At 53.5% G+C, this 21,068-nt stretch overlaps 8 protein-coding genes across 8 annotated transcripts; 1 reads left to right on the top strand and 7 right to left on the bottom strand.

Annotated features, from left to right (window-relative positions):
* Positions 1-268: 268 nt before the first annotated feature.
* On the top strand, positions 269-898 carry J4E85_002649 (uncharacterized protein; the record flags this gene model as incomplete). The annotated part of the gene is made up of 1 exon (XM_051466927.1): positions 269-898. One exon carries the CDS (start codon positions 269-271, stop codon positions 896-898), a length of 630 nt encoding a protein of 209 aa, XP_051329782.1.
* Positions 899-2,534: 1,636 nt separating this feature from the next.
* On the bottom strand, positions 2,535-3,632 carry J4E85_002650 (uncharacterized protein; the record flags this gene model as incomplete). The annotated part of the gene is made up of 2 exons (XM_051466928.1): positions 2,535-3,184; positions 3,254-3,632. 2 exons carry the CDS (start codon positions 3,630-3,632, stop codon positions 2,535-2,537), a joined length of 1,029 nt encoding a protein of 342 aa, XP_051329783.1.
* A 730-nt stretch (positions 3,633-4,362) lies between these two features.
* CYP8 (Peptidyl-prolyl cis-trans isomerase cyp8) lies at positions 4,363-6,051 on the bottom strand (the record flags this gene model as incomplete). The annotated part of the gene is made up of 1 exon (XM_051466929.1): positions 4,363-6,051. One exon carries the CDS (start codon positions 6,049-6,051, stop codon positions 4,363-4,365), a length of 1,689 nt encoding a protein of 562 aa, XP_051329784.1.
* A 2,471-nt stretch (positions 6,052-8,522) lies between these two features.
* On the bottom strand, positions 8,523-9,377 carry J4E85_002652 (uncharacterized protein; the record flags this gene model as incomplete). The annotated part of the gene is made up of 1 exon (XM_051466930.1): positions 8,523-9,377. The coding sequence occupies one exon, from the start codon at positions 9,375-9,377 to the stop codon at positions 8,523-8,525; it is 855 nt and encodes a 284-aa protein (XP_051329785.1).
* A 1,396-nt stretch (positions 9,378-10,773) lies between these two features.
* Positions 10,774-11,979, bottom strand: J4E85_002653 (uncharacterized protein; the record flags this gene model as incomplete). Its single annotated transcript, XM_051466931.1, has 1 exon — positions 10,774-11,979. One exon carries the CDS (start codon positions 11,977-11,979, stop codon positions 10,774-10,776), a length of 1,206 nt encoding a protein of 401 aa, XP_051329786.1.
* Positions 11,980-14,339: 2,360 nt separating this feature from the next.
* Positions 14,340-14,938, bottom strand: J4E85_002654 (uncharacterized protein; the record flags this gene model as incomplete). The annotated part of the gene is made up of 2 exons (XM_051466932.1): positions 14,340-14,780; positions 14,831-14,938. The coding sequence occupies 2 exons, from the start codon at positions 14,936-14,938 to the stop codon at positions 14,340-14,342; spliced, it is 549 nt and encodes a 182-aa protein (XP_051329787.1).
* Positions 14,939-15,463: 525 nt separating this feature from the next.
* Positions 15,464-16,993, bottom strand: J4E85_002655 (uncharacterized protein; the record flags this gene model as incomplete). The annotated part of the gene is made up of 2 exons (XM_051466933.1): positions 15,464-16,645; positions 16,703-16,993. The coding sequence occupies 2 exons, from the start codon at positions 16,991-16,993 to the stop codon at positions 15,464-15,466; spliced, it is 1,473 nt and encodes a 490-aa protein (XP_051329788.1).
* A 1,240-nt stretch (positions 16,994-18,233) lies between these two features.
* Positions 18,234-19,899, bottom strand: J4E85_002656 (uncharacterized protein; the record flags this gene model as incomplete). Its single annotated transcript, XM_051466934.1, has 2 exons — positions 18,234-19,581; positions 19,688-19,899. 2 exons carry the CDS (start codon positions 19,897-19,899, stop codon positions 18,234-18,236), a joined length of 1,560 nt encoding a protein of 519 aa, XP_051329789.1.
* Positions 19,900-21,068: the final 1,169 nt, after the last annotated feature.

Raw genomic sequence — 21,068 nt, forward strand, 5'->3', positions numbered from 1 at the left:
GAGGTATTCATGTGCTTTGATTCATCGTTTCACGCAAGCTCTTGCTACTGTGAGCGCACTTACTTGTGTCCACATATGCTACATGACTACTCCGTGACACATGAGCTCTCTGACACTCCCGGCTGTCGTGACTCTTCTCTGCCAATCCATCAATGCGGGTATAGTACAAACAATGCAAACTCCAACGCCATATCGTGAGCCTCTTCGGCAATGCATAAATATAAGAAAGGTGTAGATATAGTGCTACCAATTGCTCGTAAACAGCACAATGGCTACTGCAGATAGACTTGCTGTCGACAGATCCGAAGCCTTGAGCTGCCATGATGCGCCTACCGCAACGACATCGAACGGTGAGCCACCGCCCGAGTCAGTGTTTGACAGCTGGGCATTCGGTGCTTGTGTTGGATCCGCCGCCTGCGCAGTGTCTGTGGGTGGTGCGACAGAAGTCGTGAATGTTCCAGTGGCATTCGGATCCAGCGTCAAGCCCCCTGTTGACGAGCTCGTAGTTGTCGGTTGCGCTGAGCTGGTCGGCTCGTCATCCCCATCGTCCGAATCTGCTGTTGAACTTGGCGGAGTTGACGTCGCTTCGATTGCTGAGTTTGTGAAGCTTGTAGACGTTAGGACCGCTTGGGTGCTTGTTGCTTGCTCTGATGTCTTCGTGCTCGTCCTTTGGACAGTCTCGCTTGAGGTCGTTACGATAGTCACTCCTGGACATAGACTCTGGATACCCAGTCCGTTCTGGAAGACGCCGATGATGCTCAACTCGCCCGCATCGACGTCCGCGCACTTGTCTTTTACCTCCTCCGCGAGCGCCGAAAGACCCCGCACGCAGGATGCGCTACATGTTGCGCCAGACTTGAAGTCATCGGCTGAGCAGCCTGAGATGGCGGAGTTGTAGACGGTGTTGCAAGAAGATGGGAGGTTTTGGATCCGCGGAATAAAGGCCGAGAGCGAAACTGTTGTCGCTGAGGATATCGACGCAAGCGTGAGCGCCACCAAGGCTGAACGTATTGAGGCGGGTAACATCGTGAGTGTTGTGAAGGTTTTCGTGAATTGGGGTCGGCGAACCCGTAGGTCTCGAATGGAGAAAGGGCCGTGACCCAGAGTTCCGAGTGCCAATCTCGAACTTCGATCACGAAGCCTGGATGTCCTGGTGGAAAGATGTCTTCCGGAGGTGGTGAGACGACTTGCGTTTGAACAGGCGGTATGACGTTTTCAAGACAGCGGGTTTGTTTGCGTCGTGTGAAATTTCGAGTGCTGCCACCTGCCGACTGCACTGGGGCTTTTTGCTGCGATGTTCCGGTGACTGCGCGTTGCCGTGGACAACCGAATTTCAGAACTCTTGCCGTCGACCTTCTGGAGAGATGGTGATGCGCCCCACTTCTCACGTATGGGGATGTCGACAGAACTGTTTCGACACAATGGTGTAACGGCAGTGCGCGGATATACCAAAGATCGCCTTGTCTATAAAGAGCTATCCAGAAAAGCTGCAATAAAGAACGTGAATGACGCAACACGCAAACGAGGGAACGACTGTTGTTTCTTCCTGGCACCGGGCCTGCAAAAGAGCGAATGCACTTCCGAAACGAACTGTTGGGGAACAAAGACGCACAGCGTTAAGAAAGAAAACAGTTCGCAGAAGAAAGGAAAGGGAGAAGGGAGGAGAGCCGCGATCTTCGTGATATTCAGTCGCTCAACAACCAAACTCAGGCAGCGTTGGGACCAGGCGGCGGGACCCGCCACATCTTAAGGTAGATCTACAAGGACACCCGTCCTATCCGCACACAGAAGACCCTTACCTTGCCTTTGCCTCATCATAGCTCAAGTGGGTAGCCACGAGACGGGCAGTCCTTGTACAGCTATCTGAGTGTCGCAAGTGGCCGTTATTCAGTTTTCTGAAACAACGGGGTAGGCCGTGGTTAGTGTCGCTGCGGCGTTGCAGCCGCCCATTGGCCGGGCGAGCCAGCGCAGGCGTTACATGTCGCGACCGCGCTTCAGATGCAGGTACCCGGAGCTGGACAGGAGATGTGTGAGAGGTGTGTGTCGCGCGTGTACTTAATTGAGCTGCCTCGGCGGCTGCGTATGGACTGGCGGGCGAGGCGCGAACCACAATCGCCCGAGATGAGACGGTTACGGCGCCTGCGTGGCTGTGGCGCGTGGATGCGTTCACACGTGGAGCCCAAGAGCCTAGAAGAGAGAAGCTATAGAAATGCGGACTTGGCTTTCTTGGAGTGTACGTATGACGGGTTTGACGTGTGTGTGATGGTTATAGATGCGAGCTGCGTCTACCCTGATGGCCGCTGTTCGCGCTTTAACTTCCTCGCCGCCGCTTCCTTGCACGCAAACCTCCATCATCCCAGCACGACCACAAGCTCATATGCGGGGCTTCATATAGCAAGACATTTCGCATGATAGCAATTGTTTCATTGTTTCAATCATCTCCTCAGCTATAGTTCCTGACGGTTTTCTATAGTGTCCATATCCGCGCTGACCGCGTCCAGCATCCTTGCCATGCGCGGAGCTCCTTGGTCTGCCTACTCCATAACGATAACGCTCCTGAACCTCACCTTTCCGCTTTCCATGTGCTTGACAGCATCTTCTACCTTGTCGAATGGGAACTTCTCAACCATGCACTTCACGCCCTGTTTCTCCGCAAAGTCAATCGCTTCCTCGCTGTCCAGCGCGTGTCCGGATGGCCATCCATGGACCGATTTGCCCTTCATGATCAGACTCACGGTGTTGACTGGAATATCGCCAACAGGCGCAAGGACGAGGAGTTTGCCCAGGGGTCCAAGTCCATCAACCAGCGGCCCTATGATCTGCGGGTTCGGTGCCGTGACAACGATGAGGCTTGCGCCACCCATCTTTTGTAGTGCCTCGGCGGCATTTTCTTTCGATGTGTCGATGTAGTCGTTTGCGCCGAGCTGGTGAGCAAAGTCCTTTTTGTTGTCCGAAGATGATACTGCGACCGTGCGGTAGCCCATCTTGCGAGCGTACTGGAGTGCGAGATGGCCTAGACCACCGAGTCCTTGCACGGCAACAGTGTCGCCCTGCTGGATGTTCATCTTGCGGATGCCATTGAACACGGTAACCCCGGCGCAGAGTAGAGGAGCGTATTCGGCGGGGTTGGCATTTGCGGGAATACGCACTGCAGCCTCGCTGCGGAGAGTACAGTACTCAGCATCTGACATCACTCATGTCAGTCCACCATCCTGTATGTCTCGATCTTCGCCAATAGAAAGGTAAAACTTACATCCACCATCCCGACTAACACCATTAACAAGCTCATTTTCGCACATCTGGAACATTCCCTTATTACAGGACTTGCAGCTGCCATCATGGGCACCATGCCATCCTCCGCCAACACGGTCTCCAACCTTCCACTTCTTTTCGCCGTCGCCGACTGCGATTACCTTTCCAATGACTTCATGTCCTGGAACACGAGGGTAGACCTCACCCAGATGGCCCTGTTGCATAAAGCTGTCTGAGTGACAGATGCCGCACGCAAGGACCTTGATCAGGACCTCGCCAGACTTTGGCGCAGAGACGGGGACATCTTTGATCGTCCAAGGCGCGCCCTTCTTCTCAATCACGACGGCGCGGCAAGAGGAGGGGATGTCGGAGGAAGACATGATGGTATTTGGCGTACTAAAAAGCCGAGAATTGGCAGATTAAGACAAGAGATGTAAGCTGTCTTGAACCTTGATGTGGATTTGTCCAAAGGTGAAGTAGTAAAGTTGTCGATCAGCTGTGATGTCAACGAGCAGAGGTACGCGCGACCTAGCCCTCTTTTATCTCTACCTCCGTCATGCATGTATGCATACATCATCGTTATCACCTATCACCGTTCCTTTCTTCCCCGCATCAACCGAACGACTAAACATTTAGATGCCTCCCTGGTCGACCAAACATAACTTCCGCAACGTTCCGTACTACCACCTGTGCGATCCGGATTAGAAATGTATTCTCAATAAGACAACAACACATGTCGCGGTTGTCCGTACCTTCCCAACTACACCATCACCCCACCTATCTCCGCGCACGGCACGGATTAGTCTGGACATACTTGCTCCTCGCACACCGATTGGAGATGATGATACGCCCAATGGGCTTTACGCTAACGCCGATGGAGCCGAAATGGTTATTTGGGTGTGTTATATACGGTCATGTATGTAGTCAGCGAGTTGCAGCGGGCGGATTCCGCATGATGGCTAGATTGGCGCGGGGTTTACGGGTGTTAAACGCGTCGTAGAGATGAACAACAGAGGAGACGTGCAACCATCTCTGCAAATTTGCAAGGCAGAATGCATAGGGGTATCATTTTAATGTTATCTAACCTCCAGTCAAGACCCTTGGAACACCTTACCAGGCGTCAAAGTTGCCAAAACCACTAGTCTTAGCTTTCTTCTTAACGGGCGCAACATCCTCCTCATCATCCACGTATCCGACGATCTCATCGTCGCCCTGATTTTGTATCTCCTGTTTCGCAGCTTGGAGATACTTGCCTACGCCGAGACCTTCACCCGTGCCGTTCTCCACAGTGCCATCTGCGCGTATGCGCTTGCCTGTCCATGTTGTCTTGTCATCCGCTGTGCCGCCTTGCCTCTTGATTTCCTCAGCCTCCAGCTCTTTGTTCTCCTTGTCTTTGCGCTCCTTCTGCCATTCTTCGAACGGGTCTACAAAGACTACTACGTCTAGTATCTCAATGTCGTCGACAGGCTTGTCCTTCTCGCCGACTTCTGCGATCTCCATGGACCGCAGTGTGGTATCCAAACCACCGACTACTCGTGCAAAGATGGTGTGTTTGCGGTCGAGATGCGGCACGGCGCGGTACGTGATGAAGAACTGGCTCGTGTTGGTTCCCTTGCCCTTGTTCGCCATACTGAGTACGCCTCTGGTGTTGTGCCTCTCCGGCCCCTCGAACTCGTCTTCGAATGGCTTGCCCCATATGCTTTGCCCGCCTCTTCCAGTGCCCGTCGGATCACCTCCTTGTATCATGAAGCCCTTGATATTCCTATGGAAGATGGTGTGGCTGTAGTATCCCTTCTGTGCTAGCTTGACAAAGTTCCAGACCGCGCGCGGTGCGTATTCGGGGAGGAGTTCGACGTTGAGATCGCCGAGTGAGGTGGAAATGCGTGCATAACCCTTGTTCTTTATGCGCTTCGGCTTGAGCATGTAGTCTTCGTCGGAGAGGAGGGCGCGTTCGCCAGAGGTATGCGGGGTGACGCCGGTCGAGGTGAAGGACGCAGCAGCTTTACCGGAGGTATATACGGCGGCGTTGTATGCTGGTTTCTTGGGCTCGGAGGATGTCGATGCTGCTGTGCCGTTCCTGGGTAGATTCGCCAGCGCCTTCGATGTAATGCCACTTTGTTCCTTGATCTTCCTGTTTTCGCGCGCCTTCGCAACTGCTTCTTTCGCCTTGAGAATCTTCGCAGCGTTGCCCAGCGCGTCTCTGTTCACGCCGGTCTCCGCCTCTGCTACCACTGTGTCTCCGTCCTTCACATGCTTATATGAGCTAAAGTCTCTTGACTCGATGCTCTGAGGGTCCTGAAGCGTGATGATATCTTTTCGTGTAAACGGGTCATCGCTGACCAGATCCTGCCAATTCTTCGCCTTGATGTTCAGTCTCTCAACTGTGTCCCATGCGAAGACGTTGCCGCTCTTTCTCAGCGCAACGATGTGTGTGTTGTCTGTGAAGACCTTGTATGTGACTGGGTCAACGAATTCGCCGTCTTCGTTCTTGGTGAAGTTCAGCGTAATGAGGTCGGCACGCTTCAACGGCGTTCCGTCGACGGGATTCGTGTCGAGGTGTTTCGATAGCCATGTAAGGATGTGGGTGAGATCGAATATGGTGCCCGATAATGTGCACACGGGGTCTGTGAAGGGCTGGAGCGAGACGGCGCAGTAGTTGAAGGGTAGGCGCTTGAAGGTCGAGGATAGGCCGGCAGCGGAGGCTCGATTTGCGCTGTTTGCGCCGCGCGCGTTACCGAATGCATCCGAGGAGGACCACTCGGAGTGGGTGATGTATAGCTTGTCGGTTCCTTTTCCCATATCGAAGGTACGTAGCGGAGGAGGATGTTGTTCGAGAGGCGCGGCGTGAGGCGCAAAATGTCTGTAGGAGTGACGCGCCGGCGACCAGCCACCCTAGCGCGACTCCACATCTGAGTATCCACCCTTATGTGGTGCTCTTACCTCCCGACCACGACTCTCTAAAAGCGGGTCTTCATATCACCTGGACATGTACCAAAGCATGTCAAAACGAGGCCCAAGCATGGAGGAGCGGGCTATGCAGTATATAGAGCCTTCTATTGGCTATCACGAATATGCTCAGCCACACGTGAACAGGCTGCCAGCGCTTCAGCCTTCTCACAACCTCTTCAACATTTCCTACGTGCACCTTTTGCAAAAGCTGTGCTTGTCCTTTATCATCGCGAAATCTGGTCACGAGGTGAACGTACCGTTGAGAGACAGCTAATGTGCACTACCTGCTACACGCGAGAGCAGAAAGGACATTGTATGTATAAGCAGATATCCTGGGGATCTACATTGCTGTTGTGAGTCCTGAGTTCTCATTCTCCATATTGTTGTAGCCTGTAGAGCTCATCAAGATCTACGATCCTTACACTTATGCAGCTTCGTCCTTATATAGAGAAATCCGCGTTGACCTTGGAAAATACCCCGACACGCACCGTCTCTACTCACACGATGTCGGCAATTCATCAGTCTGCCCCGCTGGACCTTGGCTCTTCCGTGAATATCCGCCTGCTCAGACTTGAGCTAGACCTATGGCCAGTCTGGCTCACACCAATAATTTCCGTTCGGCTGCACGTTACGTCTCTAAAAGATGCACCGCACTATACCGCCGTTTCCTACGTGTGGGGGGAGCCTTCACCTACATCAAATATCCTCCTCAATAGAAAGGTCTTCTCTGTACGCCAAAATCTTTGGGATTTACTCAGTCGGCTGCGAGCTGTGCACTTCGATGGCTACCTCTGGATTGACGCTCTTTCTATCGATCAAACCAGCGACAGCGAGAAGAATCATCAAGTTGCAATCATGGGGTCTATATATACTAATGCAGAGACGACAATCGCTTGGTTTGGTACCGCGAATGAGGAAGTTGCAGAGAACATACGCGCTTTGAACAGAAAACTCAAAATGGCGCGTTTCAATTACAGTGGTAGAATGGCGAATCTTGAAGTCACTGGCTTCAAATATATACTAGCCCATCCGTACTGGACCCGTACCTGGATCTTACAAGAATACATACTTTCACCCCAGGTGGAGTTATGGTGCGGGGACGAGATATTGGGTTCCGCAAAACTGGATGTGGTGGCGGACAGCTGGGTCGATACGATGGCGAGCCTATACGAGACAAGTGCGCAGACAAGCGCCCTTACCATAATCATTCATGGAGCTGCATACGGGGTGAAACGCTACACTTTGTGCTGGTTGTTGAACCTGTCGTCAGATAGCGCTTGTCTCGATCCGCGAGATCGAATTTACGCGTTGCTCTCATTGATGTCGCCACGAGAACGGGATCTTTGGGATATCACACCAGACTACGCAGCCTCGACTCAAGACCTATTTGAGCACTTGTGTAGTGTTTTCCGGGACACTGATAAGGATGTTGGAAGATGGGTGTGGACATTTGAGCAATGGAAAGAGCGGCTAAGACGTATATTGCTCCTGGATGCTGTGGAGAAAGACGGTCAAGATAAGGCATGTATCTCCGGCACCGACGAGAGTTGATTTCTACTTCCTATGGCACTTCTTTGGAAACAATCTGATGTGACGGATGTCTACATCAGGATCAAGTTCTCGAATTTATCCAAACGTTTACTCTTCTAGACTCCCGAAATAGAAGCCCTGATACACAAGGTACATGGTGAAGCCTCGTGGCCCATTGCCAGAGGCTACACTGTCCACTGTCCTCTAGCCACGAATATTCTCCCACTCATCAGTCAGTCATTCAGTCACCACAATCACACATGCAAGACCAAGAAGTTTTAAACCAGACTCGCTAACATTCATCTATATACAGACCCAGACGAAACCCCCACGTCAAGAGAAGGCAGTGCTCCCATCCAAAAAAACCGTCAAGGAACAACCCCCTCCCCTGCCGCAGACCATCCGTCTCCCATTCCATCCATCTAATTACAGTTTATATAGCCAAACGACTAAAAAGGAAAACAGCTCAAGTAAATGAGTGTATGGTAGGTCAGTTATGTACAGAACTAAAGGAGTGGCACCCAAGAACCCCATCATGGAAGATGGGATCTTGAAAAAGCCGAGCTCGCTTTATTCATACTCGTATGTACTTTGAATATCTCTTTCTCTCTCTCTTATTGTTCTTGTGCCCAAAGTGGAATTGCCCAGCAAAACCACAAAGTTGTTCTTCGTTCTCTTATTATATTATATCCAACTCTTCATTTGTCGTGCTAATCCGGGGGTTGCTGCTGTCGTCGTTGTATGATTCCGAGGGGCCATTGTAGAGAAAGCTTGATAGAATGGCGAGAAGCTTACTCGGGCTTTCCGAGGATACCGCGGGCCATGTGGCGCTTGCGGAGGTTGTACTCGACCGCGCGCTTCTTAGCAGCAGTGCTCTGGGTGAAGGCAGCGGAGCCACCGAAGGGACCGGCAAGGGCAGCGTTCTGCATGCGGACGATGCAGACGTTGGTGGCGCCACCGGCGGTACCGGAGCAGGTCATGCCAGCGGGCATCTGGACCTTGACGGGGAAGTCCTTGACGGCGGCGGCGGAGAGACCTCCAATACCGATACCGGGGACGTTCTGCATGACGGTTGCGTCCTGGAAGGCGGCGGGGTCGGTGCCAGCGGAGGTGGCGTCGATCTGGGCGGTCAGGGGACCGGCACCGTCCTGGTTGACTTGGTGGAAGGTCATGGTGATGGTGCCGTCGTCGGCAGTGGTGGGCAGACCAGATGTGGCTCCGGTACCTGCGGCTTTGGCGACACCACCCTCAGTTCCTGTGGACTTGGTGCCGGCAGAGGCAGCACCGGCACCACCAGCGCCACCACCGGTAAGAGCATCGAGGAAGCCACGCTTGGCACCAGCTGCGGCACCGGCACCAGCACCAGCGGCACCTCCCATGAACATGGAGATGGCGGCACCAGCGTCAACAGCACCGCCACCCTGGGTGCGTCCAAGAGCAGAGGCCTTGCCACCCATCTCGCGGGTGCGGATGATGGAAGTATCGGCCTCGGAACCGCAGAGAGGAGAGGCGCAGTTGCGAGGAGTACCGTCCTGGACGGACAGACCAGGCATGGTTACACCATTGGCACCCTGAATCTCAGAAACGACACCGTGGGCCTGAACGGAGGCGGCGATAGCAGCAATGGCAGCGAGAGAGTAACGCATCTTGATGGATATGAAGTTGGTTGATAAAAAGGGTTAAAAAGAGTTGAAGATAGTTGAGAGTATTGAGTGAGAAAGATGTAATGAGTAGTGAATTAAGCAAGCGACCGGCGCAAGAAAGTAATTAGAAGGATGGAAGGAAGGGAAGAAAGCGAGTCTGGTTGGTTTGAATGTTGAGTGATGGTGATATCGATCTTGGGAGGACGAGCAGTGAGGTTTATATACAGCTTTCTCGCCGTGGCTTGTCAGCGTTCCAAAGCTTAGCATAGACACAAGCATTCAGCGGTCTGCGTCTCCGATCCACCAAGGCAAGATGGCGCCCGCGACCCCTTGCTGCCATGGCCAAACACGATGATGGCCGTCGAGGGAGGCTGTGATACCGAGAGCACAGACCCTGACCGGAGAGCTGAGACGATGCTGGTCGAACGATGGTCATGGTTACTCCACTTAGGCCAATTCCGCTAGGATATCCACTGCGGGACGATCATCTCCAGAAGCTTGGTTTGGGATCTTCCCAAGGCTGCTTCGGAACAATGATGTCGCGTTGTGGGAGCGCGCATTGATGTTTGGCATCTGAGGAAGCATGTCTGCAGATGTGTATCAGCAGCGAGGTTTCGATTCAGGCTCGGCGATCGAAACAGGATCGAGGGAACATCGTTTCGCTCTTGCATGCTCGCTTTCGCATTCTTGTAATATCATTCGGGATTGCGCAGACATTTTGCAGGTCGTGGATACACAAAAGTAAGCAACGAAATAATATCCCTGGCCGTTATCGGCAACTATCCACCGCTTGTCGTTCGTGAACGGTTAGCCAGCAATCCGGCCGAGGTGAAAAGGCGATGGTTGTTTCAGTAGCGGGTTTTGAAACTCTAAAGTTTGGTATCGTTCGAGGGTTAGCGCGTTGCTTCTTGCCTCAGCTGCAGTCCCGGATATTCCCGAAACCTTCGAGCCGCCTCAAGCACGACCATGACTTGACTTCGACACTTCCAGGTGACTCCACTGTAGCACTGTAATAGAGAAGAAGGTTGAGAATGACAGCTTCGAAAACGCGGAGCGGTGAGATTGTCGAACAACATGCAGGTTCTGGACGCGGATCTTCATGCTATCGGCTTCCAGTGTTTCGCTATGCATGTCGGTCACAGCAAGGCTTGCCACATCTAGACTGTACGGGGCAGTGGTCGCAGTAGCTGCATCGTAAGGCAAACGCTGCAGTCGCAGAAACGGGCCGGCCAACATCGAAACATTGGTATCAACGACACTGGCCATCTACAAAGGGAAGACCTGAATCAGCGTATCAATGCACCCTTCTAATGATCAGTCCTATCGACCTCTAACATCCGCAGCCTCTTTGTACCCGACCTGACTGCCTGGCCTTCTTCGACTTCTTCTTGGTAAGCTTCTAGTTAACCCCAAACTGTCCTTGTGTCCAAGCCTTGAAGTCCCTGACCTCTTTTATCCATATGTATCGAATACATATTTCCTGAAGCTCATAGAAGAGCGCTCCCGCTTCAACGAAGCCTTTGGTGATGGAGCTTTTGATGAACAACAGCAGTATCATGACAGCGCGACGTTGCGCATCCTTCCCGTATTCAACTATCGGGGTGCCGTTGCCAACACCATTGGTGGATCCATTGGTGGTTCCGTTGGCAGTACCGTTGGTAGTACCGTTGGCAGTTCCATTGGTCGTGCCGTTGGTCGTTGTCTCCTCCTGCGACGTCGGAGGGGGCGCCTCCATCTTCTCGATAAGTCGCATTGCGTGCTGTATGAAATGGATGGTAACGTCTTGACCATCAATCCCGTTGTCAACGAAGGTGTGGTTGGCGTGTAGTTTGGTGAGAAAGTCGAGGGACGATAGCTCGAGTGGAAGATGCGCGAGTTCTTGCACGGCTTGTTCGGGTTCGAATTTGAGCTTTCGGGTTATGGCTTCATCCCATGACTGTGAGCTGTTAACTTCTTGCCCCTGAGTAACGTGCAGTGACTCCTCGTCTTCCGCTGGTGCTGTGGGCTTCTGGACGGGCTGTGCAGGAGCTCGTACTTTCGGCTCTGGCAGCACGTCCCAAACCTGAGTCTCAACGAGCATGCACATATACGGTTCCAGATCGAAGGTAGCTAGTGGAACACCATCCATCTTAAGGCGGTCCAGTATCAAGTGGGGCGAGGCTCTGGATGACGACGGCTCCCACAGCAGAAGCCCCATGATGTATTCCGCCCTGGTTCTCCGAACTTCCGCAGCAGTGACCGTGTCGTTGCTGGTGGCCTTATCTTCCTGCCCTTCGGCTGCTTCATTGTTGATGTCCTGAAGGGCCTCTACCCAGTGCGACAAGTAAACCTTGTGCTTCATAGGTGTCTCTTCGGCCAACTTCCACAGTTTGTACTCGCAGTTCAAGATGAGCCTGAGCACTGGCAGAGTCGGCTCGAGTTTGGCCTGTTGGACGTACGCATCGAGCGTGTTTTTGACCCGGATCGATTCGATGAATGAAGTAGGGTCGGTGTTTAGCGAGCGCATAATTTTGTCGAGCTTGCGGATCGCGCCATCGTGGTCAAAGGCTTCGCTGCTAAGCGCGTCGATTTCGGCGTCTGTGAGCGTGGCAGTCATGAAGCTCATACTGGGCGGTATTTATATCGCGCCTTGCGCTTCGAACGATAGGAATGCGGTGAGTGATACGGTTTGGAGTGGAGGGAATACATAAGGGTCGAAGTGGGCGCGAGGTGTGACGGTCGTGAGTGCTGGTGCGGAGCGCGTGAACCTTGGAAAGAACGGCGATGCACGTGCCAAGCATAGCATCGTGCCTCTGGTTCAGCCGCACATCGGACTGGAGACGGAGATCACACCGACCTGACTGGTTATCATGAGGCAGATTTGCTCACCCTGAAATACATTGGTAATCATGAACTACATATCGCGTTCGCGACCTTGAGCCCTGGCACGATCACCAATGTCTCGAACGTTCCGTGCCTGTTTGTGCTGATTGCTTCTAGCTTTCTTGACTATCTAACCTTCGCAACGCCACACATAGCGCTCATGCTTGCACATCATAGCAATTGGAAAGGGATGTTCGTAGAATGTTTGATTATATTCTCATTACAGCACGCTCGTAGAAACGCACCAGGATGCTCGCGAGGAAACCTGAGATTGTCCCAGAAAACCAAGACGCCAAAACCTGAAGCTATTCATGACATTACAGACGGAGCCAAGCCAGGGCCACCTTCACCCGACCGGAAGCTCCGGCATCCCTAAGCGACGCCATGCCAAGTGTATCCTGGCATCGAAGATATCGGTGAGCGCCGGGTGATGGTCAAGCTGTGACGTTGGCGGAAAAAGAGGAAGATGGGTATCGTGATGTGACGTTGTTCGTCAAGCCGTTATCGCGGCATCGTGAAAGGTGTTTGCGCGCCCCCGCTAAAACTTGAATATGATGTACAGAGCGTGGATGATACCCTGGTGATGTTGTTAGTGACAGGGTCGCGGGTGATGATGTGTGTACCGGAACTCACCGGAATGTAACCAAGAACGGTCAACAGGATGTTGATGAGGAAATCAGCGTTGCATCCGCGCTCAAGGAAGACACCCAGAGGAGGCAGGATGATGGCAAGGAGGATCTTGCAGATGTCGCTGGCGATTGTTAGTGTCTACGTCTTCAGGTAGGCTGCTTGCTGCTGGAGCGGACATACCTGGCGGTGAAAGGCATGTTGGAGTGTTGGGTTGTTCTTGCGTGGAAGAGTTGGAAGTGCTTGTAGTAGAGTGCGGATTGATGGTGTGATGATTTGACAAACAGCGGGAGTCTTGCTTAGTATTTATGGCAGGTGACGAGGGCAGCTCATGACCACAAGAGTGACGTAGCCGGTGAAATTCAGCAAGGATGGCAGGCGCTGCCGCGTACCCGCACGCGCCACACCTTCCGTTGTGGCGTCATAGGCGTCCGAGTGACCCGACAGCAAAACAAGATCGCGCTCAAACTTCCAAGCAGAATTTCCACGGCGAGATTGCCTGTCAAGCCCTGCGAGTGACGCATGCCGCGTTCTAAGGCTGGGGGAAATTGCGTGCTGCTGCTTGGTCAACCCCGGACTCAGCAGCGGCCGTGGTTCCGAGCCTCATTTGCCAAACGTACATGTCTCTAGACGGTGAGATGGTGCTCTTGGCTGGCAAGGTCTGGATCGCCCACCAGCCACAAGAGCTGCGCAAGCTTCATGGGCTTGTGCCGTCGATCCACCTCACGTCACAGCAGCCGCCCGCCATCATGCCGCTAAACATGATGTCAAGCCTCACCATGTGGCGTAGGCTTCTATTCATAGTCAGTTGTGGCTCAAACCTGGGGGTTAGGTCGAACTATTGGAGCTTTCGTTCCACCTTGGCTGCGCCTGTTGAACCCTCGGTGGATTGGCGTCAAGCGACGCGCCCGCAATTTTCATCGTCGAAGTCTCTAGCAAGGCGTAGCTCAAAGTCCTGCACGAATAGATCGCCGGGGAGCTTGGCATGTGCCTGCGTGGACATGCATCGTGGAACATGCCGGTGTATGGCCGGAATCGATCGGAATTGGTTTGCGCATCGGTGGAAAGAGAACAAGCACAAAACATGGAAGTCCTGCTATCATTTGATCATCGCTGATGGACAATGACTCTCGTTTGAACCGACAACCAAGCTGCCCCGGTGCAATAATTACAGCAACAGTGTGATCCGCTGTAACGTTTGCTGCAAGTCTACCAATTACGTTTCCCGCAGAACACTGCTCAGATTTCTTCATAGGTCTTGAAGTTGCGTCGAGAACAAATTCCTCGCTTTGAAGATAGAATCCCGTTCATACTGAGGACGCGTGAACAGCGAACCAAACATACGACATATGCACGAAGACATGCAACAAAGCACACTACTCTTAAAGATAACATAATATCATTCATCGGGTATCATCTCAACATCCATCATATGTGCCCCAAGACTTCCTCCTTCATATCATAACAATCCAGCACTCAAGCCCCCTTCTCAGCCTCAACCTGCTTCTGCAGATCCGCCTCAACACCCCTCTGCCTCGCCTTCCCCTCATCATGCTGCTTCTGCGCCTCCTCCTTCTGCGCCGCATTGCCCGTCAGCCCCGCAACAGCACCACCCACCGCGCCCCCAAGCCTATCGCCAATCCCCTTTCCAAGATCGTTGACCTGGCCCGCAGCTTCTTGCTCTTTGCCCTCCTTGTTCTGCTGGATGCCCTGCTGCTTGAGGCCCTCGGCGCCAGTGAGACCACCGAGCGCTTCCTTCGCGGCACCCATGTTTTGGTTCCATGAGCCTTGTGTGCGGTCGGAGTTGTCTTTTGCGACGCCGCCGCTGGGGGTTACGGAGAAGGGACCGGCTTTCGCGGCGGAGTGGGAGAGGTCGTGCTCGGCGGCGGCGGCATCTTTGCGGTTTTCGCCTTGGGCCTGCGGTGGGTTAGTAGAGAGACTTGCAAAGGAGAAGCGAGGAGACTGACCTTATCGGCGGTGCTGCCTGTGAGAGAACCGATGGCGCTCTGGACTGCGCCGGTGGCTTTGTCCATGTAGGACTGAGGGGTGGAAGTCGCGTCCTTGTTTGAAGACATGGTTGTGTTGTTGGTTTTGTGGTAGGGTTGAAGTAGTGTAATTCAGTGCAGTAGAGCTTTAGCTGTAGTTGTAGCCAAAGGTCGCGATGGCAGCGTGTTATATACCACTATGTTTGTCTGGAAGTTCGAGTGGAGCATGTGAAGCATGACGTCATGCCCCACGTTGGGCACCCGCGACGCGCGCAACTTGGCTCTCTGCGCGGGAGATCTGACGAAGGTGGCGCATTGAGAACGCGAGACGTGCGACGCTCGTGGTCTGGTTCACAACCTCGTGGGTCTTGATGACATCGCTTTGGGGATCAACTGATCGTTCTCACCTGTATTATGATGCAATGCAGACATTTGACCGAGCAGACACCGATCATATCAGTCATCCATGGCGACTGAGATTGCAAAAACTTGAGTCGAGAGTGTGGTTGCTAACATGGATATCTATTCGCTCGCACTGCCGTGTCGAGAAGGGTATGTTCGTTTCAAATCCAAACGCCAGAGAAAATGCTTTTGAGGTAATCGTGATCTCATCCATCACCAATGACAGATACCTCCCTCGCTATCATCGACGCTCCAGGTTCCCGCAAGACCAACAATCTCAACCTGCCCGTTGAAAGCTTCCGATATCTTGCCTAGCCGGGCAACGCCATCATCGACGCCAAAGGACGCTCCAATCTCTGCAGGCCCGTTGTTGAGCAATCGCTTTGCCCAGGCATCGATTGCAGGCTCGCCAGTCTCGTCGCGTGCTTGTTTCAGGAAAGGAATCAAAGCTGTGCCTCCTGTGCCACGAAGTTTCTTGCTTCCCGTGCGAGCCATGGTGTTAGCCAAGTTGACACGTTGTGTGTTTGCTGGCTTGGGTGACAGTGATCGGGCAGTTGACTGTGTCTCGCGCGATTTGATGATAATATACCGCGATACAAGCTGGATATGCTTATCGCGCAGACTCCGCAGCATGGCTAGGCATGCATCGTAGGATGTCGTTAAAGCCCGATCTCTGCGATTCGACGTGACGTACTCTCGAATGTTTGCGACGCTTTCCATATGCTCTAAGAACCTGCGATGGGGTCCGGGCATGTAGTTGCGCATATCCTGGATGAAGCCATGCGAGGGTCCAGATGGCGCAGGCTTTCCAGTTCCATCCCTCTTCTCGCCGGTGGGTCTGTGTTCTACTCCTAGGACAATGTCGAAGAACTGGATAGTGGAGCTCTGCGCGTTGCTGCCGCCGCTGAACTGCACATATGGTTGCTGGCCGGTACCATCATCAAACATGACACCATTTGGAAGTCCAGCATCCGCCATATTCTTGCTCCCAGCGAGGAAGGGCCGAATGCGATGGTAGAAGACGTGTGGATCGCAGCTCTCGTACATGCGCTCCAACAGGGCGCCTAGCTCATCGAGTCTCCCGGCAAATTTTTGAAGGCAGTCCACGACTGTCTTGCTATCGTTGTCCCTAGCAGCTTCAATAGCACGAATCATCATCGGAATGACTGGTCCGGCTCTGGCTTCGATCGCTACAGACACTAGGTAGAACCAAGATTCGTCCATCGAGCCAGTGAAGGTCATTTGCGTCGCGAGGTTGTCCAGGGTGTCTGCAGGTTCCCAGTCGAATAGTGGTCGCCAGTTCCACAGGCAGACGGCTGCAAAGGTTGCGACTGGTGGGAGCTCCAAGTGTCTACATGTCTCCATGAACGGTATCGAGATGGATGGTGGCACGATCTGAACAGGGTCGTTAGCTATGCATCGCTTTGAAATGTTTGGATTCTCAAGGCTTACATCAGATGGTCTGTCACCGCCCCAGATGTATGCATGGGCGATGAACCCCAAGATGGAGTAGGCTCTCCGCCATTCAGCTTCTGTGAGGAGAAATTGGGTTCCCAGCACTGGTAGTGTGTCGACTATCCCACGTAGCCGCTTGGCAAGGATCAAGCTTTGGAAGTTGCGCACGATGGTCTCCCACGGTTGGTAGTAGCGATCCGGCAGAACATCCAGCGGTATCTCATCGGGCAAGAAGCCGTTCTGAGGTGAGATACCGTAATCGGCCAACTGAGGCAGAGTCGGAAGCATTGCGATGGTAGGCGGGAATAGAGTTTGGGTGTATTTAACTGTTAGAGGATGGAGTGTTTTGTTGTGCTCGGTGGACGTGGGAAGCAGTCGGAGTAGGTGTCGCGTGATGGAATCGGAGTCGGGGAAGGAGTACAACTCGACTAACGGCCGTGGAGGTAGTCGCCACCAACAATTACCCCTGGGGTGATTGATCAAGGGATTCCCAAATCTTTTAAGGAACGACGAGCGGAGGGTGGGGTAGAGATGAACCAAATCCGCGGTACTTGTGTGTGGGCGAACGGAATCTAGGCGTGTCTGGTAAGTTGTCTCGGAGGTGGAACCCAGGCACCAAACGAGTTGGTTCCGAGTTTGGGGAGCCCAGTGCTAGAGGGGTCTTTGCGGAGACGCGGACAGTAGGCTAAAAGACGATGTTGAAGAGCTGACTCGATTAAGCAACTGCAACACGAACAGTAGTAAAATGGTCAGGGAAGTGGCGTGAGAGAACAATGAGCATTATAACTGCCTTCCGGCCGCGGCTGCGAACCTTGGTGGATTATGTCAAAGAAGCAGGCCGAAACGCGCAGTGCTCAGTAATTGCCTAAGGAAAATCTGCGAGCCGAGTGCTCCGCGCAATCGGTTTCGTGGGCGTCACTTGGGTCACATTAGCAATCAATTCACTCATGGATTCCATGATTCTACTATAGCGGAGGTAGCGCGGCTGGCCGACGGGCTACTAAGTGCCTCCACACTAGCGTAGCTGCCCTGCATGAAACGGCTGGCTGCCGAAGTCGGGCAATCGGCCGTTGGGGAGCAACACGGGTTAAATCCGCAAATAGAGGCCGGTGCCATAGAATGTGAATGCTGAATGATGGTTTTTGCCTCTTGTGATGAGATCACGACGCGACAACCGAATCTTCGAGGACGGAATCAAACAGCCAATCCAGCCTCACGCACCGTCGCCAACCCCGCAAAATTCCCGTTCCTGTACGCCGACGCTACTGCAGTGGCATCAAGCTAAGAGTGCAGATCAGGAACCGGGTGTTGGCTGTGGAGTTGCTTGTTCATACATACAATGAAGTTGTCCGGATTGCGACAATTAGTGTTGCTGTGTAGGCAAGTTTTGTTGTGGAATGCGACGGTGGTGATAGTTTAGATGTGAAAACACCAACGCTGCAACATCGATGAAGCAAGCTGAAAGGAACAGCAGCGGGGTGGATGATGAACACCACATCTGCGCCCGTGTCTTTCCGATATTCTGCGACTACTGGCCCTCTCTCCAAGGCATCCTTTCAACACCCCTCACCCACCTCCGTCTCCTCCACTCGCCCTTGCGACTCGGTGCATGGCTCTCCCACGCCCGGCGCAAGACCTCTTTTTCTTCATCTGCAATATCCCTGCTGCTTCCCTTTGACCCGCTCCGTTTCTTCAGTTTCGCCTTTGCGGCACTGGCCTTCTCTCCTTCGCTCTCAAGGACTTCGTAGTGCAGATCCGTCACCCATCGCTCACCCTCGACCTCAACCTCTACGCCTGTAACACAACGATCCTCAACCCATTCACGAGACAGCAGATCGAGGGTCCACTTCTTGTCGCTCCAGCGCCAGCCACGGGGTGGAAGTACGTCTTCGAAAAAGGGTGTGCCACGAGGTCTGTCACCGCTGATTCTAGAGGGCGACAAGGGGGAGTAGGGCGATGGTGAGAACATGAAGCCTTCATACTCGCCATGCTCGTCATGTAGGGCGCGGTGTTGAAGTTCGAATATCTCCACCTCACGCGTCTCCTGGGACGTCTCTAGTTCGATGTCTGCGCGTGAGATGGTCAGGAGGAACGATCGGCTTTCATGTTCTGCGTTCGAGATGAACTTTTCGGTCTCGGGCATTGTAAGGAGGTCTTGAACGTTGGGATGCCCTAACGCTGTCAAGGTGTATCCAAGGACAAGGAATATTGCGCGCCACGGTAGCAGGTGCGCCGATATGAATAGCAGCACCGATACAACGAGCAGGATGAGGTAGAGCATAGATGAGAGGTTCTCGTTCTGGAAGTTGGTGAGCGGCGTGATGAAGCTCAGTACAGCATCGTGGCCGCGGCTAAAGTCCTCCATGCAGTTTTGCAGATCGCGCATGTTGCGGAAGAAGTCCTTGCTGAACTCAGGCGCAGGCTTGATTGTCTTCGCATCGGCCAACGGTGGTCCTCCCAAGCTTCCCCTCCATAGATCGCCGTCGATATCTACCGTATTCGTCATGGGCTCCGGATGACGGGTCAGAAATGCAGGTACCATGACGAAGAACATGCCACATGCCAACGGGAGTACAGGTGCAAGATACGGATTGACGCATACGAAGGTCCAGACGAAGAGGAACGAGAGGGTTTGCGTAGGCTGAGCCCAGGTGAACAGCCGAATGAGCCGATTTTGAGCAACGAAGGCAACGCCGATGCGCGAGTTGAAGCGGCGGAAGTTGGACGACATGGTGGGGATGCTGAAGTTGGGTCGAGCAACATAGCTTCGAGAGCGCCGGTCCTTGACTTGTGGTGTGTTCCCGCTTGGTGTCGAGGCTGAATCCGGAGGCGAGCCATCAGAGAGGTCTTCCGAGGGCAGGACTTGTGCCAGTAGCCTATAGAATCAGCTCTATCCATCACTTATTGCACAGTTCTCTTGTGGTCGAGGGTCGTTCGTGATGTTCAACTTGTACAGCAACATCTGGGTTTCGGATAACTTACATGTTCATCATCTTGTCTCCCACCCTACTACTCGACTCGCGACTTATGTTATCACCCAGCGACTCCAGTTTGTCTTTAAGCCTGCTAGCCGACAGACGGCGGGAGTGGGGCCTCTCCGTGGTGGGCGTGCCATCATTCGATGCATGTTGTACTTGGACTACCGGAATGGGCGTGCCGCGGTTCACCAGCGACTCGGAGTTGTCTGAACCCATGGCGGGACCTGCAGTGTGATTGTCTTGTTCCTCTTGTCAGGCAGGCAACCAGACTAAAGTGGCGTGTTGGTCTCAGACTGTGATTAAGGAAGTCACACTTGTGTTGCGTGGTGTTCGAGGTAGGTGTGTCACATGTGGCTGAGTCGCGAGTTCCTAATCCGTGCAGACGTCGAGCAACTGCCTAGACAACATCCAGATGGTAAACTGTCCCTGCTCTTTCGGTTCCGTTATTTCAAAAGCGCATCCTCAGTTTGGCGTGGAGGGTCCGAAAGCAGGTGTTGGTGCAGCAAACGGATGACGCACGCGCATGTGAACTCGTGGCGTCGAGCTTGCGCCGTGGTACGTTGTTGCTTCCGGCGTTTCCCCACATGTGGCCGTGCACGTGCGCGATTGGGATGGTCAGGGACAAACAACCTTTGGGCTTGGAGAACCAAGAAGCTCTTGGAGATCGCTGTTACATTGTGAAGTCTCCGTTACCATTTAGTGGTGAGATGAAGAATCAAGACTGCGGAGAGCTGCGGAGTTCCCGCTGTCATGTTTCGGGGCCGTAACCTCCCCTACATAGATAGCTTCCAGAGCATGCACGATTGAGGGTTCAGCATGCACATGCTGAAAGCCGTGCCATGTGCAGGCGGGCTAGGGTAGCTTGGGTAGTGCAATCATGGTTGGCAGGTGATGGTCGTACTGCCTGGTGTACAGCTACTCTGGACAGAAGCGTGGCAGCAACGCTGAGATGACAGCGAGACAATAGGGCCGTTGGGCGATGCGTCCGTTTCCTGGGAGAGGAGAGTTGTTTTGATAATACCCTATTCGCCGCAAGAGGCAGATATGGACAGGGGCCGTGGGTCCTTGTCAACTAGACAACCCTAGTGCCTTGGTGGCTTTTGCGGGCGACCCTCATTGTGACTTTGACGAACGTCGACTATCGTGCACCTCCCCTTTGCCGCAACCCAGCGCCGTGCTTTTTGCGCAGCCCATTGCCTGAGCCTGAATCCTTCCGATAGCCGTTCGCTCGACTCATTACCGACCGCCGATCGCTTTCACCGCTGTAGCCGGGCCCATTCGACATGTCGGCATAGTCTCCCTCGGTGCCCAAGCTCGACGCTTGGAGACCATCCCGGCTTTTCGAAAGAGGGAGACTTTTTGAAGCATCCCGTGACAGCAGAGCG

Source organism: Alternaria conjuncta (genome assembly GCF_024043145.1).
Source record: "Alternaria conjuncta strain BMP 0040 chromosome Unknown scaffold_3, whole genome shotgun sequence".
Classification (NCBI taxonomy): Eukaryota; Fungi; Ascomycota; class Dothideomycetes; order Pleosporales; family Pleosporaceae; genus Alternaria; species Alternaria conjuncta.